The sequence below is a fragment of the Bombina bombina genome, chromosome 5, assembly GCF_027579735.1.
Source record: "Bombina bombina isolate aBomBom1 chromosome 5, aBomBom1.pri, whole genome shotgun sequence".
Taxonomy (NCBI): domain Eukaryota; kingdom Metazoa; phylum Chordata; class Amphibia; order Anura; family Bombinatoridae; genus Bombina; species Bombina bombina.
The window spans coordinates 161,576,669-161,595,844 of NC_069503.1; the positions used below are offsets into that span (position 1 = coordinate 161,576,669).

General features: G+C 34.2%; 1 protein-coding gene across 1 annotated transcript in view; it reads left to right on the forward strand.

The window, feature by feature from the left end:
- Positions 1 to 19,176, forward strand: part of OBSCN (obscurin, cytoskeletal calmodulin and titin-interacting RhoGEF) — a 937,038-nt gene that overhangs the window by 209,106 nt on the left and 708,756 nt on the right. The window contains 6 exon segments of the mRNA XM_053713767.1: positions 2,045 to 2,311; positions 6,890 to 7,156; positions 7,942 to 8,214; positions 8,553 to 8,819; positions 14,044 to 14,310; positions 18,433 to 18,699. Of these exon segments, the coding sequence (XP_053569742.1) occupies positions 2,045 to 2,311; positions 6,890 to 7,156; positions 7,942 to 8,214; positions 8,553 to 8,819; positions 14,044 to 14,310; positions 18,433 to 18,699 (1,608 nt within the window).

Sequence of the window (19,176 nt, forward strand, 5' to 3'; positions counted from 1 at the left end):
AATAGACATAGATTAATGACCATGTGGGCATATTAATCTTCTAAACTACCAGCAAGACTGGGGCGAAAAAAACAAGTTTCATTGTCATAAAACTTAGGATACAAAAAGGCCTAAGAAGGAATCAAGATGGATTCTAAATTGTAAAAGAAAATTCATAACAATTCAAACACCATTTGCCCAGGGGTCAAGTCGAGCGTGAACGCATGGGGACAGAGTTCCTGCACTATTTTTGCAGGAGGAACTGAGTTCTCTCTGGACAGGGAACATAAACAATTCAGTAAGCACTGCTGCTGCTGGTGGGAAAAGCTGGAGCACAGTCTAGTTAGAGGGATAGTGAGATCCTCTAGTAATGGGCAATAACACTTCCTACAATACACTAAATGCAAGCCTGTCAGCGGTGCTGCTGTGTGATCACCCTGCACTGTGTGGGACACATAGTGCTTATATTTCTGTGTGGCTTGCTCTGGGTTTTTTATCTCCCCACAGTAGAAATAGGACTATTGCACCTTAAGTGGGTGAGACTATGTGACAGAGGTGGATTATCAGGCCCAAAGGCAACCATTCAATCCTTCATTGGATTTAATTTGCTTTCACTAACCAAAGTGTATAGATTATATACATACTAATACAGTGTTTGTGGGTGCGTGTATATAAAACTATATAAAGTGTGAGGGGGTGAAAATCTTGGTGAGTTCCCACTCTTTTTTGTAGGACTTGACCTCTGCATCCACCTAGTAATGATCTAGGTAATGTGAAGCTCCACATTTGATATATACTTATGTTGTCCTAAATCCTTCAACTATAATGGAAAGGGATACACCATTATTGTGCAATACCATCTAAAATACAATATTTCAAGATGTATTAAAGTAGATTGTTTTTTGAAAATTAGATGTTCCTGTGCACATTTTTTTCATGTGTGAATTGTCTCTATTAGCCAATGAGCAGTAGAGTCCCATGTCTTGGCTGTATGCAGTTAAAGGGACAGTATACTTGAAAATTTGTATTGTTTAAAAATATAAATAATCCCTTTATTATAATTCCCTAGTTCTGCATAAACAATGCTGTTATATTAATACACTCTTTACCTCTGTGATCACTTTGCCAATGCAGACTGTCCCCTTATCTCAATTCTTTTGACAGACTTGCATTTTAGCCAATCAGTGCTGACTCATAAATAACTACACGGGCACAATTTTTTCGATATGACAGATATGAACTCGCACTGTCTAACTGTGAAAAACTGTTGAAATGCACTGAGAAAAGAGGCGGTTTCAATGGTTTAGAAATCAGTTTACAAAATTATCTAGGTTTAGCTTTCAACAAATAATACCAAGAGAACAAAACTAATTTGATGATAAAAGTAATTAGGAAACTGGTTTAAAATTGCATGCCCTATCAGAATCAGGAAAGTTTAATTTTGACTTGACTGTCCCTTTAAGCACTTCCTGGTAGTTTGAGATTAAAGGGACTCTAAAATCAAAATTAAACTTTCATGATTCAGATAGAGCATACATTTTTTCCAATTTTCTTCCATTTGTGCTCAAATTTATCTGCACACTTTCTGAGGCAAAAGCTTCTACTGAGAATGTGCAATACTTCACAGTGTATACATCTATGAGTCTGTGATTGGCTAATGGCTGTCACATGATACAGTGGGCAGGGAAATGGAAACAATCTTCAAGCAAAATCTACTGATAGTTTGAAATTCAGAGTAAGAATTAAATAACGTTTAAAACATCAAAAACATTTGAACATGTTTAACTACTTTCCCACCCCATGTACATGACAGATACTGTGATAATGTACAGTATTATTCATTTTAAGGAAGATGAAGAGCTTTTACGATTTTCTCACCACTGCTCTATTAAAATAGGGACATATTGAGAAGCTTTCTGTAGCAGGAGGTAAAAATAATAATAAAAGTACAATGTTATAGTACAAGGTTGATAGCTGTGTCCACTCTAAATAAGATCAATAAGAGGAAGTAAAAATATAATAGCTGGTTGTTTTATATAAAACTTCCTCCACTTTTATCTTTCAGGAAAGCCAGCAGAAATAGCAAAACCATTGGAAGATAAAACGGGATCAGCGGGAGAAGATATTGTCTTGACTTGTGAATTATCTAAAGAAGATACAGATGTCAAGTGGTCCAAGGATGGCAAAGCACTGAAAAAAAGCCAAAAATACCACCTATTGCAGGAAGGTACAAACGCCAGGCTAATTATCCATGAAGTCACACTGAAGGACTCTGGAGAATACACCTGTGAAACTAGCATCTCCACGTCCAAAGCAACTGTTTATATTATAGGTAAGATAAATACATCCTTTAAGGGCAGTTTAGTATATAGGTAAGATAAATACATCCTTTCAGGTCAGTTAGTATATAGGTAAGATAAATACATCCTTTCAGGGCAGTTAGTATATAGGTAAGCTAAATACATCCTTTCAGGGCAGTTAGTATATAGGTAAGATAAATACATCCTTTCAGGGCAGTTAGTATATAGGTAAGCTAAATACATCCTTTCAGGGCAGTTAGTATATAGGTAAGATAAATACATCCTTTCAGGCCAGTTAGTATATAGGTAAGATAAATACATCCTTTCAGGCCAGTTAGTATATAGGTAAGATAAATACATCCTTTCAGGGCAGTTAGTATATAGGTAAGATAAATACATCCTTTCAGGCCAGTTAGTATATAGGTAAGATAAATACATCCTTTCAGGGCAGTTTAGTATATAGGTAAGATAAATACATCCTTTCAGGCCAGTTAGTATATAGGTAAGATAAATACATCCTTTCAGGGCAGTTTAGTATACAGATAAGATAAATACATCCTTTCAGGGCAGTTAGTATATAGGTAAGATAAATACATCCTTTCAGGCCAGTTAGTATATAGGTAAGATAAATACATCCTTTCAGGGCAGTTAGTATATAGGTAAGATAAATACATCCTTTCAGGGCAGTTAGTATACAGATAAGATAAATACATCCTTTCAGGCCAGTTAGTATATAGGTAAGATAAATACATCCTTTCAGGGCAGTTAGTATATAGGTAAGATAAATACATCCTTTCAGGGCAGTTAGTATATAGGTAAGATAAATACATCCTTTCAGGGCAGTTAGTATATAGGTAAGATAAATACATCCTTTCAGGGCAGTTAGTATATAGGTAAGATAAATACATCCTTTCAGGGCAGTTAGTATATAGGTAAGATAAATACATCCTTTCAGGGCAGTTAGTATATAGGTAAGATAAATACATCCTTTCAGGGCAGTTTAGTATATAGGTAAGATAAATACATCCTTTTAGGGCAGTTTAGTACATAGGTAAGATAAATATAAGTTCATGTGTGCTATATAGGTAAGATAAATACATCCTTTCAGGGCAGTTAGTATATAGGTAAGATAAATACATTCTTTCAGGGCAGTTAGTATATAGGTAAGATAAATACATCCTTTCATTGCAATTAGTATATAGGCAAGATAAATACATCCTTTCAGGGCAGTTAGTATATAGGTAAGATAAATACATCCTTTCATTGCAATTAGTATATAGGTAAGATAAATACATCCTTTCATTGCAGTTAGTATATAGGTAAGATAAATACATCCTTTCAGGGCAGTTAGTATATAGGTAAGATAAATACATCCTTTCAGGGCAGTTTAGTATATAGGTAAGGTAAATACATGCTTTCAGGGCAGTTAGTATATAGGTAAGATAAATACATCCTTTCGGGGCAGTTTAGTATATAGGTAAGATAAATACATCCTTTCAGGCCAGTTAGTATATAGGTAAGATAAATACATCCTTTCAGGCCAGTTAGTATATAGGTAAGATAAATACATCCTTTCAGGCCAGTTAGTATATAGGTAAGATAAATACATCCTTTCAGGCCAGTTAGTATATAGGTAAGATAAATACATCCTTTCAGGCCAGTTAGTATATAGGTAAGATAAATACATCCTTTCAGGGCAGTTTAGTATATAGGTAAGATAAATGCATCCTTTCAGGGCAGTTAGTATATCGGCAAGATAAATACATCCTTTCTGGGCAGTTAGTATATAGGTAAGATAAATACATCCTTTCAGGGCAGTTAGTATATAGGTAAGATAAATACATCCTTTCAGGGCAGTTAGTATATAGGTAAGATAAATACATCCTTTCAGGGCAGTTAGTATATAGGTAAGATAAATACATCCTTTCAGGGCAGTTTAGTATATAGGTAAGATAAATACATCCTTTTAGGGCAGTTTAGTACATAGGTAAGATAAATATAAGTTCATGTGTGCTATATAGGTAAGATAAATACATCCTTTCAGGGCAGTTAGTATATAGGTAAGATAAATACATTCTTTCAGGGCAGTTAGTATATAGGTAAGATAAATACATCCTTTCATTGCAATTAGTATATAGGTAAGATAAATACATCCTTTCAGGGCAGTTAGTATATAGGTAAGATAAATACATCCTTTCATTGCAATTAGTATATAGGTAAGATAAATACATCCTTTCATTGCAGTTAGTATATAGGTAAGATAAATACATCCTTTCAGGGCAGTTAGTATATAGGTAAGATAAATACATCCTTTCAGGGCAGTTTAGTATATAGGTAAGGTAAATACATGCTTTCAGGGCAGTTAGTATATAGGTAAGATAAATACATCCTTTCAGGGCAGTTTAGTATATAGGTAAGATAAATACATCCTTTCAGGCCAGTTAGTATATAGGTAAGATAAATACATCCTTTCAGGCCAGTTAGTATATAGGTAAGATAAATACATCCTTTCAGGCCAGTTAGTATATAGGTAAGATAAATACATCCTTTCAGGCCAGTTAGTATATAGGTAAGATAAATACATCCTTTCAGGCCAGTTAGTATATAGGTAAGATAAATACATCCTTTCAGGGCAGTTTAGTATATAGGTAAGATAAATGCATCCTTTCAGGGCAGTTAGTATATCGGCAAGATAAATACATCCTTTCTGGGCAGTTAGTATATAGGTAAGATAAATACATCCTTTCAGGGCAGTTAGTATATAGGTAAGATAAATACATCCTTTCAGGGCAGTTAGTATATAGGTAAGATAAATACATCCTTTCAGGGCAGTTAGTATATAGGTAAGATAAATACATCCTTTCAGGCCAGTTAGTATATAGGTAAGATAAATACATCCTTTCAGGGCAGTTAGTATATAGGTAAGATAAATACATCCTTTCAGGGCAGTTAGTATATAGGTAAGATAAATACATCCTTTCAGGGCAGTTAGTATATACAGTAGGTAAGATAAATACATCCTTTCAGGGCAGTTAGTATATACAGTAGGTAAGATAAATACATACTTTCAGGACAGCTTAGTTTATTGACCAGAAGCAATTACAAATATTGAATTTGCCTGTAGCTGTTACTTTGATACTAAAAGGATAGTTAATTAAATGCTTTCTAATTGGAGAGCTATATCAGTAAAATACAGGCTTTTCATTGTGGTTTGTTAGTTAAAGGGACAATCTACTCCAGAATTTGTATTGTTTCAAAAGATAGATAATCCCTTTATTTACCATTCCTCAGTTTTGCATAACCAACACTGTTATATTAATATACGTTATACCTCTGTAATTACCTTGTATCTAAGCCTCTGCAGACTGCCCCCTTATTTCAGTTCTTTAGACAGACTTGCATTTTAGCCAATCAGTGCCCTCTAATAAGTAACTCCACTGGCGTGAGCACAATGTTAGCTATATAGCACACATGAACTTATGCCCTCTAGCTGTGAACAACTGTCAAATGCTTTGAGATAATAGGTGGCCTTCAAGGGTTTAGCAATTAGCATACGAGCTTATCAAGGTTTAGCTTCCAACAAAGAATACCAAGAGAACAAAGCAAATTTGATGAAAAAAGTAAGTTGGAAAGTTGTTTAAAATTGCATGCCCTATCTGAATCATGAAAGTTTAATTTTTACTAGACTGTCCCTTTAACAATAGACGTGCATTTGTTTTCAGACAAATGATCCAAATAAAATATAGTTTCATTATTCTATGTTTTTTTGTTCCCAAAAGGATATCAAATGGTGCTTTAAACTAATTACCTAATTAACACCTTAACAAACCAACTAAAATTGGTTAAAAGGACAGTCAACACCAGAATATTTGTTGTTTAAAAAGAATAGATAATACCTTTATTACCCATTCCCCAGTTTTGCATAACCAACACAGTTATAATAATACACATTTAACCTTTGTAATTACCTTGTATCTATGCTTCTGCACACTGCCTCCTTATTTCAGTTCTTTTGACAGACTTGCATTTTACCCAATCAGTGCTCACTCCTAGGAGCTTCATGTGTATGAGCTCAATATTATCTATACGAAACACGTGAACTAACACCCTCTAGTGGTGAAAAACTGTCAAAATGCTTTCAGATTAGAGGCGGCCTTCAAGGTCTAAGAAATTAGCATATGATCCTTCTAGCTTTCAACTAAGAATACCAAGAGAACAAAGCAAAATTGGTGATAAAAGTAAATTGGAAAGTTGTTTAAAATTACATGCCCTATTTAAATCATGAAGTTTTTTTTGGACTTGACTGTCCCTTTAATTCATTTGTTAATAGGATAATTAAATATTTAAAAAAATTACACATTTTTTAATATTTGATTATTCCTTTAACGAACAAAAGATTTAATACACTTTGTCAGCAGCTGAAAAATTCTTCCCTAATGTTTAAGAGCAAAAAATAAATAGAAAACAATGTCAATTGAATTGATTAACAACATTTCTAAGTTTCAAAGGTGGTTCTAAGCAAAAATATGATTATTTATTGTTGTGTATTGACTTTCAATACATTTAAATGTGTAAAATGTATATTTATTTTAAATGTTTCTGTTTAATAGAAAAACCTAATAGATTCACCAAGGAAATAAGTGACATTAAAGAGGAAGAAGGAGAAAGTGCTATATTCATCTGTGAAACAGAAAAAAACGCACAAACTGTAACATGGAGGAAAGGAATAATTGACCTCAAGCCGTCTAAGAAGTATGAGCTGATTCAGAAAGACAACACATTAAGCTTGACGGTGAATGATCTAGAGAAAAGTGACAGTGATACATATATATGTGACATTGGGGATGCTCAGACAAAAGCTTCTCTTGCTGTTAAAGGTAAGAATTTATAATAATTCAAATTAACAAACTAACAAATATAATGATAGTATGAATACTTAGGTACTCATGAAAAAATAAAAGACCACTAAAGCTCAATCAATAAATGCACAATAAAAAGACAATGCAAAAGCACTTTGTTTGAATTTCACGAGTAGTAGATTTTTATCTAACAATTTTCAAAGTTAGCTATCCTTTCCTTCCTACTGCATCATGTGACAGCCATTAGCCAACCATAAAATGGATATATGTATATTCTGTGAATCTTGCACAAACTCAGTAGGAGATGGTGCCTCATAAAGTGTGCCCATAAAAAGATTGTGCATATTTAGATCATAGATGTGAATTGGAAAGTTGTTTAAAATTGCGTGCTTTATCTGAATTATAAAAGTTTAATTTTGACTTGAGTGGTCCTGCTTTGCTGTTTAGGTATGATCCCTGTCATCTTTTTAAGTTTCCAAGGCCATACAAATACCATAAAAGAGTGAGTCCAGAGATCAGGCAGGATGCAATGTATAAGAACATAATTCCATCATATTAACCAAGGAGCCACAAGCAAGCTTCTACAAGATAGTATACAGAGTGGAGCTTTGTGAAGAGTCTTGAGTTTTGTGAACATTTGAAGTATCAAATATCACTTGTAGTTTTTGTATGTGGCAAAATATTCTAGATGAAGCTATTTGGAAATGTTGATGCAAACATATGTTCCTGTGAAATTCCAAATCCAAGATTTGTATTTCATTACATCTGGGTTTAGACATTTCAGCTCTCTATGTTCATTTTAGGACAAAAAATTCTAATAGTTGAAGACCTTGAAGATATTGAAGTCCATGAAGGTGAATGTGCAGTGTTTAAATGTAGAATTTCTCCAGCACATTACAAAAATGTACAATGGTTTTTGGATAAAACCCCTCTCCATACCAATGACGTAAATGAAACAGAGTCTCTCCCAAAAGGATATCACAAATTAACTCTGAAACAACTTTCTATCAAGGACTCTGGCATAGTCACTTTTGAAGCTGGTGATCAGAAAACATCTGTGAATTTGGTAGTGAAAGGTAATCGTGTGGAAGAGAGAATTACAAAGCAACAAAATAGTTAAGAAGAAGAAAAAAACTCAACTAATTCCAAGTAGAGATACTGACAGTACGAGACATAGAGTAGTTTTATGTTACTATTTTTAGTAACAGAACATTTAGTGGATACTTCTTGAACAAATTTACTAACCTATCTTTTTGGCACAATAATAATTTGAGTATAAGAATTCTATTTAGAATTTTCAGTAAACAGACAAAATAGAGCAATATTTGTCTTTAAACCTTTATCGATTCCCTAGTTTTTATTTGCCGTTCAAGAGCACTGATTGGCTTTTAAAATCTGATTTTGTAATTTTTAGAGAAACCTTCCATTTTTACAAAGATGCTCACCAATGCTGAAGTAACAGAAGGAGAAAATGTGAATCTTCACTGCGAAACCTCTAATTGTAATGAACCTGTAAAATGGTACAAAGATGGGAAAATGATCAGAAACACATCCAAGTATCAGATAATTAGAAATGGGTGTGAGGCCTCCCTTATCATTTGTGATGCAATGAAGAAAGATGGTGGAAATTATTTGTGTGAATTTGGGACCAATAGAACTAGTGCGATTGTTGCAGTTAAGGGTAAGGCATGTTGAAGACTGTTTGGCCAAAACTAATCTAAATGCATCTGTGAGAACTCAGCAGATAACTGCAACATATTACACGTCAAAGTTAGAGAATATAAGATAAATATTATGGAAAACACTATACATTTTTACCATCCTTAGTACTGCAAAGAAGACTATTATGAAAGCATCAGCTAAGAATCTCACAAATATTTTTTCTTGTATCTTGCTACCACCAAATCATATAAAACAGGATTATCGTACCTGAAGAACTAATAGAACCGATAGCTGTTACCGGCGAAAGCTTGAGGAAAAAATCTGGCTTTGTCTATCTCCTAGATAAGAGATCTACTGTGGAAGAAAATGACACATTCACTGATGCCCTCTAAAGAGAAGTTCTCAGCCATCATAGCCTGAAATAGAAGCAATAAATTTAGTGATTCCCTAACTTTGATATCCCATTTCATGGTTCTTGTCCTCTCCTAGCTCGATCTTTAAGAGGTCTTATATAATAATTTCAATTTTCAAAGAGATGGAAAGCCTCTTGCATTTTCTGTTAAGTTCTTACATCATTCCATTTTAACAATTACTTATACATCATGATTTTGTTTTCCACAAGAATGCCAAAACAAAACCTTTACTTTCAACACTAATCCATCAATGGCTGCTTGTGTTGGACAATGCGTGTTTAGGACTTACCTTTTTTTTCTTCATTAAAAAAACCAACTTCCAGATCAGTACATTAGCAATGTGATACTTAATTAGGTCAGTTGTGTAAGTTGGAAGTAAGACAGAATTAATGAATTGGCATAAATAACATGGAATAAATGTATATGGATGCAATACATGGTTGCATACATGTAAGAGATCTAATACAGGGGGTGTAACTACGGGGATCTCCGAGGTCTCAATTTAAGCTAAAGTGTGTGAAGTGGAGATGCTACAAAGCAGGGCTCACAGTGTTAAGAATGTGTTTGGATTTGCCCTTAGAAATAGGGTGGCTGGAATTCCAAGATGACCAACACAGTTTTGCTATACAGAAAAACCTGCTACGATATTTGTATAGGAAGTAAATATCCTCTTGTGGGGATTAACCAAGGGGAAAAGAAGACTCACAGTCAGAGAGATACTTGCTCATATGTAAGCTATTGAAATAGCGGCCCCACCATAATATTTTCCCCAGGACCCAGTAAGGTCAAGTTATGCCCCCTTACTAATTTATACAAATATGTTTCTCAGACATGGAGCATATATTTTGAATTTTAGTCAAACAGGTCCATACTTTGGATTAGATTTTGGGTTGGATCTTTTATTAATCATTGTACAATAAAAGTAGACTGTTGCATAAGGCCACATTTTTTAATAGGTTTATTAATTCAAATTTGCAATCTTGTCTTATACATTTTGAGCAAAAAATAAGAAGAGACGTTGCTGGATTTTAATATTAACGACATCACAACCTATTGCTGATTGTTGTTGGGCATTTGTGTGCTATACATCTAGTCCTGTTATAAAGTACAAAACTTTTTGCTTTAAGTATATTTCCTTTATGCTTTACATAATGAAGAGGCTATTTGCACCCAAACTGAGTCCAGTAAAAAGTCATAATTTCTGTGTTGCTCTGTATTTTTTTATAGTTATTTTGTCTGTACCATCATATAAACTTAGAGTGACCTATATCATGCAAGTCAGATTATCTATTAGCTATCCCATGAAAAAAAGCTCACTGGTGTTTATATATCTCTTTATAGAGTTTGAATTTCCTCATTAACATCATTAATCTAGTAACTATGAACCAACATCTCACTTAATACATTGAATTCATCCCTTTGTTTGGTTTTCATGCGCGTGCATGTTTTTGGTTTTACTACATGTTGGGAACCATATCAAATGCATTTTTTTACAGCTGTATTTTACCAAGATCTAATATTATTGTATTCCTATTGCTTTTAAACCAGTTAGGTTGCAGGAAATATCCTTAAAAACATATGTCCTGGTTGCTGGTGTAATAAAACAAGATAGACAAACCGTTTATTTTAATCTTGGTGTAGGAAATACTGGATAAAAAAATAAAATCTAAATGCCTAAATTTATGGTATCCAAAAAGTTCAAGATAAATAAAAAGCCTACATATGTTATAGATAGGAATGAGCAATAATGACCAATGTTATAAGATCTTTGTTTAACAAATGATAAAGTTAAATATTGTTTAACCTTAAAGGGACACTAAACCCAAAAATTTTCTTTCATGATTCAGGAAGAAAATACAATTTTAAACAACATTTCAATTTACTTCTATTATATAATTTGCTTCATTCCTTAGATATTCTTTGTTGAAGAAATAGCAATGCACATGGGTGAGCCAATCGCATGAGGCATCTAAGTGCAGCCACCAATCAGCAGCTACTGAGCCTATCTAGATATGCTTTTCAGCAAACGATATCAAGAGAACAAAGTAAATTAGAAAATAGAAATAAGTTAGAAAGTTGTTTACAATTGCACGATCTATCTGAATCATGAAAGAAAAAAAAATGGGTTTCATATCCCTTTAAACTGAAACATGTATGCAGTGCCTGTCTACATAAGTCATACTGCCGCATTATTTCTCATTGGCTACAAAGTAAAACTCCCACAGTGGGCTAATGGTCCTTATTAGCACATGTTTTCACAAGTTTCAAAATAAAATGTAGAGACTTTTAGTTTAAAACCAGTAAATAAATTCACTAAATTAAATATGTGTGTATAGAATTCTAGCTCAGTTTACCATAAAGACTCCTAGTGCATTAGTAGATATGCTATTAATCACCCTTGAGCCATTAAGTATTAATAATCTTGTAGGTGTGGCACGCTAATAATAGCACAGGATTCGATAAGCAATGTCGCTGTACTGCGCTAACAGAGAAACTCTAGCCTAGTCTATACTTTTAATGGATATCGGGAACACACTAAATAGCACTCATATTACAACAAGTTGAAAGTTAAAGGTTGCACTCAAGCGCAAGCTGGAACTGCACTAAAATATTTAGCGCGACTTGAGTCCTGAAGTAAAGTGTAAGGGTTAAAAATATTTTTTTCACAAAACACATCAAAAGCTAATTAAAATGAAATATTAGACTCATATATACATGTTTTATTAAAAATATAATTATGATATTGATAAAAAGGTTTTAAAAGGGTTAAAAAGGGATTTGGTATTTGGCATGTTTGACTAGAAAAAGCTCCAATGTGTGTGTGTGATATATATATATAATTGGAAATAGCAGGTGTTCCAGCACTCCAACTTTGGTCAGTAGTTTCGAACCTGGGTGCAATCCTCAAAAAAATATGTAGAACTGTATAGGAAGATGAAGGGCACTCTCAGGATTTGTGAAATTTGCGTATCAGCAAATAATTGTTTATTCTTTGTTCTTAATCACAACTTTGTTAAGTCGACGTTTCGGCTTTCGCAGAAGCCTTCATCAAGACAAGAAAAAACTCAAAACGGCTAAAAGCCAGACTCACCAAGAACTGGAAATCTGATACTATGTATACGCAAATTTCACAAATCCTGAGAGTGCCCTTCATCTTCCTATACAGTTATATATATATATATATGTGTATGCATGTATGTATACATGTGTATTTATGTGTTTATATGTGCACACATATATACATATATAGAGAAATAAATAGCCCTTCCCTGTCGAATACCTTTTTTTTAAATAGAAATACTTGAAATTCCTATGTTCTTCACTAAGAAAGAATATTATTTTTTTATTTTAAAATATACATCTGCATATCTATCTATCTATCTATCTATCTATCTATCTATCTATCTATCTATCTATCTATCTATCTATATCGTTATATATTCATATAGATATATATGTATAGATATATATTTTGCAAAAATAAATAATCATATACAGTATATAAAGAAATATATATTTAAAAATAAAAACTTTTTCTTCTAGTGGAGAACATAGGAATTTAAAGTATTCATAACGCACCTTCAGCTTTAGCTCAGATGATCTAATGCAGTGTCGAGTTATCTCGGTCATGATAACTTAAAATGTTTTTGTAGCTTGCCCCATAGAAGTCTATGGGGAGAGGGAGGTAGTTCTGTCATATCCGTTGCCCTGAAGTTAGCGCGCCTGAGTCCTTTTCTCACACTCTAACTTTTTACTTTCAACTTGAAATCTGCACGCTAATACGGCCGAGCTCAGTTATTAACTTGAGAACAATTAGCGCTTGAGCGGGAAAAATAGAGCGCCACTTTTAATCTGGGCCTTATTAAAATATTTGGTACAGAAAATAATAATGCCAATGGCTACCTGGCACACAGGCATTACTATTGAAAGCTATTAATATTGATGGATTTACAACCAGTATTTTGCAACCAGTGTTAAGAAGTTTTTGTTTTCAGTTGATAATGGTTGTTAATTTGTCTTTTCATTACTGAAGCTTTACCCCGAGCTTCGACCCTTAATGAGTGGAAGGGATAATAATTTTACTTCTAAAATCTACACTTAAAACCTATAATTATTTTTTAAAAAGTTAAAAAAATATTAATTATGTTTTATAATTTAAAAATAAATCTTAAAATGTCTTTATATTTTTAAACTACTGTATCTGTGGTATGCAGTTATCCAATAGATACTGTTACCCATAGATATCCTGATACATTTTTTGAACACATGCATAAATAAGGGTTTATTGATATAATTTATGTTTTTAATATTTTCCACGATATTTCAGTGAGGCTTAGCTTTGTTAATTAACTGAATATGTGTTGTCATGGTAACACCAGCAGCCATTTTTGGTATAAATGTTTGCTTTTTCATTTGGCTCTCTGAAGAAGCTAATCACACTAACTTATATACAGTGCTGTTACTAAAAAATATCTGGCTCAGTTGTACAACCTTAAAGGGACATAAAACAGGTTGAGATCTGTACATATCCTAAAACGGCTAATTCATTTAAGATAGTTTGCATAAAAATATTGTTAAAAAATTGCTGGCAAGTATTTTAATATACTTTTCAAAAATAAGCAAAATGAATAACATAGCTAAGCTGTCTGTAGCAGCCAACTCCACCCCTTATTAGTGTTTAGACACAGGCATTGTATTTCAACTGAGTTTACACTGTTTTTTGAAACAGAAATTACTTACACACGAGATTAATATGAAATAACTTAAATGTTATAATTTTACATTACTAAATAACTGGATCTAATGTTATAACACAATTTTGCTTTTTAGCCTTGCAAGCTTATTTTAGACGTGAACTCCAAGATACAGAATCTGTTGAAGGTGAAACCGCAACAATCTCATGTGAAGTTTCCAACACTAAAGCTCACGTGGAATGGAAAAAAGATGGAAAGACCCTCAAAGCTGGAGATAAATATGAAGTGCGAATGAAAGAGCAGATTGTGGAGTTAGTGATTCGTCATTTGGTGAAGGAGGATGCCGGGACTTACGTCTGTGAAACAGGAGAACAAAAAACTTCTTCAACTCTAACAGTAAAAGGTAAATTGATGTTATTATTAGAAATGTGCATTTGCCAATTAGTTTCTCAAACAAATGCCAATTATGTCAGTGTGTAACGGCATTTGGCTCTTTTCGAAGCCGGTGTCCTGTCGACAAAAGATACCTTGTCGAGATTAGCTATCTTGATGTGCGCTTGCTCACAATTATGTAATTGCATTCCACAGATGATTCAAATCAAACATTTTAATGTTAATAGACCCTTTGTGCAATTGAGCACTGAACAGCCCTCTGTAAAATAATTAGAAAACACACTGTCAGAATTAGCTGCCAACAGTTTTAAGCATGCATACGCGCATGGAGATCACCACTGTACATTTTAATAGCACACTCGTTTTCATTTCTGTCGAAATTAGCTACCCGAGTCTGTACGCATGCTTATAATTACGTAATTGCATTCCAAAGATTCTTTTGAATCATCTGTGGAATGCAATTACGTAATTGTGAGCATGCGCACGCCGAGGTAGCTAACCTCGACCACGTAGCTTTTTTCGATAGAACACCGGTGTTCTGGTAAGGGACCGAACTTTTCAAAAGAGCGAACCATGTCACTTCCTGTGACGTTTCATCAGCTGTTTCACTCATTTTGCCCCTAATACGCATGTGTGCCAGCGTCATCACATACCTGGCCGCATACGTCACTGTGAAACTATTTAGAATTGTGAAATTCTGAAACCTTTCTATAGCGCATGCGTGGGCTTTTCTATCACAAATGGGGGGGTTTATGGAACGATGTTTAGTCAACACTGTATGTGAATTATGGTGTGAAACCGAAATAAATGTATACTTATTTAAAAATATTTATTTATATATAACCTCAAACGCATACAAACAAGAAGGCGTGCATTCAAAGCACTTCACTTTATGTTTACTTTAAAATACGACATGCAGTGGCGATAGTCGAGTGGCTTTTTGTCATACAGGGACAAATAAACATCGTTCCATAGTGTAAATTTGTCAAAAAAAGAGGTTTGGCAAAAAGATGCATCTGAATAGCACTTCACACTCCCTCTTAAGTTATGATAGATATAACATCATTATCTGGAGATGTGATAGGGTGATAAGTTTAAATTTAACATTCATTGGTCTATATTAAAATCATAGAACACAAACAACATAACATTTAAAAACACATTAGAATTCTATGTTGTTTGTGTTCTATGATTTTAACCCTTTCGTGACAGGGTTAAAGTGCCTACATCGGAACAACTGTTCCGATGTAGACAAATTGAAACTACGCGATCGTGCATACGATCGCGAGATTTCAATTATTGGATCGCATCTGGGGGGCGTCCCTACAATCCTAGGAACGCCCTCCAGACCGCGATTAAATCCCTGAAGCACAGAAGGCTTCAGGACAGCCGTTAGTTATGACGTTCCATTCCGTCATAACGGCTTTAAAGCCCAGTCTAATTATGACGGAATGGAACGGCATAACGGCTTTAAAAGGTTAATATAGACCAATGAATGTTAAATTTTGACAAACTTACACTAGTCTGTACTTGCATCAGCACTGTAGCCCATGAAAGATTTCAATAATACAGGCATCTCCCATATCATATGTGTAGTGCTGTTGCACCTTGTTCTTTTTTGAAACATTGTTCCATGATTGAGGTTATATATAAATAAATATTTTTAAATAAGTATACATGTATTTCGGTTTCACACCATAATTCACATACAGTGTTGAATAAACATAGTTCCATAAACCCCCCCATTTGTGATAGAAAAGCCCACGCATGCGCTATAGAAAGGTTTCAGAATTTCACAATTCTAAAAAGTTTCACAGTGACGTATGCGGCCAGGTATGTGATGACGCTGGCACGCATGCGTATTAGGGGCAAAATGAGTGCAACAGCTGATGAAACGTCACAGGAAGTGACATGGTTCGCTCTTTTGAAAAGTTCGGTCCCTTACCAGAACACCGGATTCTGTGCCAATCCATAAGAATAAATATGCCACCGAAAAGAGCCGAATGCTGCTACTCACGGCCATATTTGGCATTTGTTTGTGAAATTAATCGCAAAATTCACGTCTAGTAATTATCGTTTGCTTTTGTTTTTTTGTTGTTGAAAAATGCAAGTTCCTTTGCTGAATAATTCAAAATTTTCTTGTCATACATGCAGAGGCATATCCATCTCCACCATGAAAAATAGGCAGCCAGTGAGAATTAGTAGGAAGTACAAAACCGATAATGCAGTATTAGTCAGTTAAGGAAAATAGAGGAAAGACAAATTAATCAAAGTGAAGTCTTGAATTCTATAAGTTGTATTGGGTCTACAATCACTGGACTCACTACTATGCTGTAGACCTGCAGATCTGTGGCTCACCTCTCTTATAGACTCACATTTGTTTGGGGGAGCCTGGCTTTTATCCAGGACAGCATATGCAGATAGCCTTTCTTGGCTTTTCATGCTTGCTGGGGCTTACACCTTCCATCTAATATATACAATTACTGTGACTGCAGTCACAATTGCAATTTGATCTTTTATCTACAACAGATGTTTCCTGTACAAACAGGAGATTAAACACAAGAAAGAAGTGTTTTTTCATATTTTATGTTACTTGGTATATTGGTATATAGTATATATAATGAAAATAAAACAGCTGCTTGCTGGGTATAAATCCTACATCTTCTGACATCACTGAAAAATGCTACAAATTATTTGTTTTTTTGAGACACTCTACAGTGATAAGTGAAAATCTGCTTTAGTTTATGAATAAAATTATTGTTAGAAACAGAGTAATTTTTCAACTTTCTTACCTCAGATGGATCTGATTAATTTCATAGTATTGGGATGGTCAGGTTTCATCTTTGTGTCAGATGCTATAAATACCCCTGGGTGCCAGAGTGCTGCAATGCATTTTAATGTATCGCATCGCTGTCTGTCAGCCAATGGGTAAATCATTGCACAAAGAGATATATTTAATAATTGTTCAGCTAAATACGCAACTTATAATTACAGTTTTTCACTGTCTAAATATTTAAATGTTCAGCAATATTATCAATAATATGTATAGTGATTTTTTAATTTTATCCTGGGCTTGATTATATTCTAGTGCAAAAATGATAAGCTCTAATTCGTTGAGACTCCAGCTCTTTACATTTAACACAAACGCAAGAGCTGCCACTGCCGATCTGAAAATAGCTGGTAATTGGCAGGGTCATGTGACTGCTGCTTTCCAATTGGCTCACAGGCTGTTTCCTGCTTGGGACCAGTAATTATCTGTGGCTCCCAAGCTGGAATTTTAAGGGGCTAAAAATGGAGAGTTGCCGTGTCCCTTTAAATAACTGTTTGTACTCCATTGCTTTTTCTTTTGCTACTGTTGGTCATAGATATAGCCTTGAGTAGTGTCCCATTACTTTTATAATATGCCTGTGTACAGTTTGGTGACTTTATCAGTTGATTTAAAGGGACAAAACCCAATTTTTATATCATGGTTGAGATAGGGCATGCAATTTTAAGCAAATTTCTAATTTACTCCTATTAGAAATGTGTCTTCTTTATCTTGCTATCTTTATTTGGAAAAGCAGTTATACAAGCATAGGAGACAGCCCATTTTTGGTTCAGTACCTGTGTAGCGCTTGCTGATTTGTGGTTACATTTAGCCACCAAAGAGATCCAAAAGTGGCTGCAAAAGGAGTTTATTACAAAACACACACAGGGTTACAGACTCTGTAACCCTGTGTGTGTTTTGTAATAAACTCCTTTTGCAGCCACTTTTGGATCTCTTTCGTGTGATATTTGGAGTGTTGTGGTGCTCCTGTGACTCTGCTGTAGTATCCTCTGTGCTAGACATCATTCTGTTTACTCTACATTTAGCCACCAATCAGCAGGCACTACCCTGGTGCGGAACCAAAAATGGGCCGGCTCCTATGCTTGCATTCCTGCTTTTTCAAATAAAGATAACAAGAGAAAGAAGACAAATTTATAATAGGAGTAAATTAGAAAGTTGCTTAAAATTACATGCTCTATCTGTATCATGAAAGAAAAATGTGGGTTTAGTTTCCCTTTAAGTACTTGTTATTGTATTTACATTTTAGCTTATACATATAACATATATATTGTTGGGCTACTGATTCCACTTACTCTTCTTTTCCAGCTTTACCAGTTTTATTTAAGAGGGGTCTTAGAAATGAGAAAGCCAAGGAAGGAAGCACTGTGAAGCTACACTGCGAGCTAAGCAAGGCTGATGCTATTGTTATATGGAGAAAGGGAGAACAGGAGCTGAAAACCAACGAGAAGATCACCATTAAACAACAAGGCTCAGTGGTTGAGCTATTAATTCTGAATGCAAGGCCTGAAGATTCTGGCGATTATACTTGTGACACTGGCGATCAAAAGAGCACAGCCCAAGTAGTTGTAACTGGTAAGAAAGAGACATGTTTATAACTATTTCAGAATGTATTTATAAAAAAATGTAAAATAAGTTATCAATTAAGTATGGGAAAATGAAGAATTATCTAAAATATTTGTATAAAGAGATCTCTGTAAGCTGGGTAGAGAGTTAATGTCTGCAGGATAATCAGATATTGATTTATATTCTTAGAATGTTAGGGTTTTTAGCAAAAGACTTCATAGGTAAAAATACGTGTGTATGCTAAGTGTAGAATATATTAGAAAATATAAAGCAATGAATGTTATGCCCAATTCTAATTTTTTAGAGCTGAGTGACACAATAGAGTTAGTAAAGGGACATGAAACCCAATTTTTTTCTTTCATGATTCAGATAGATCATCAAATTTTTAACCAACTTTCCAATTTACTTCTGTTATCTAACTTACGGCTAGATTACGAGTTTTGCGGTAACAGGGGTGCGGTGCTAACTTGCAGTTTATTCTCACCA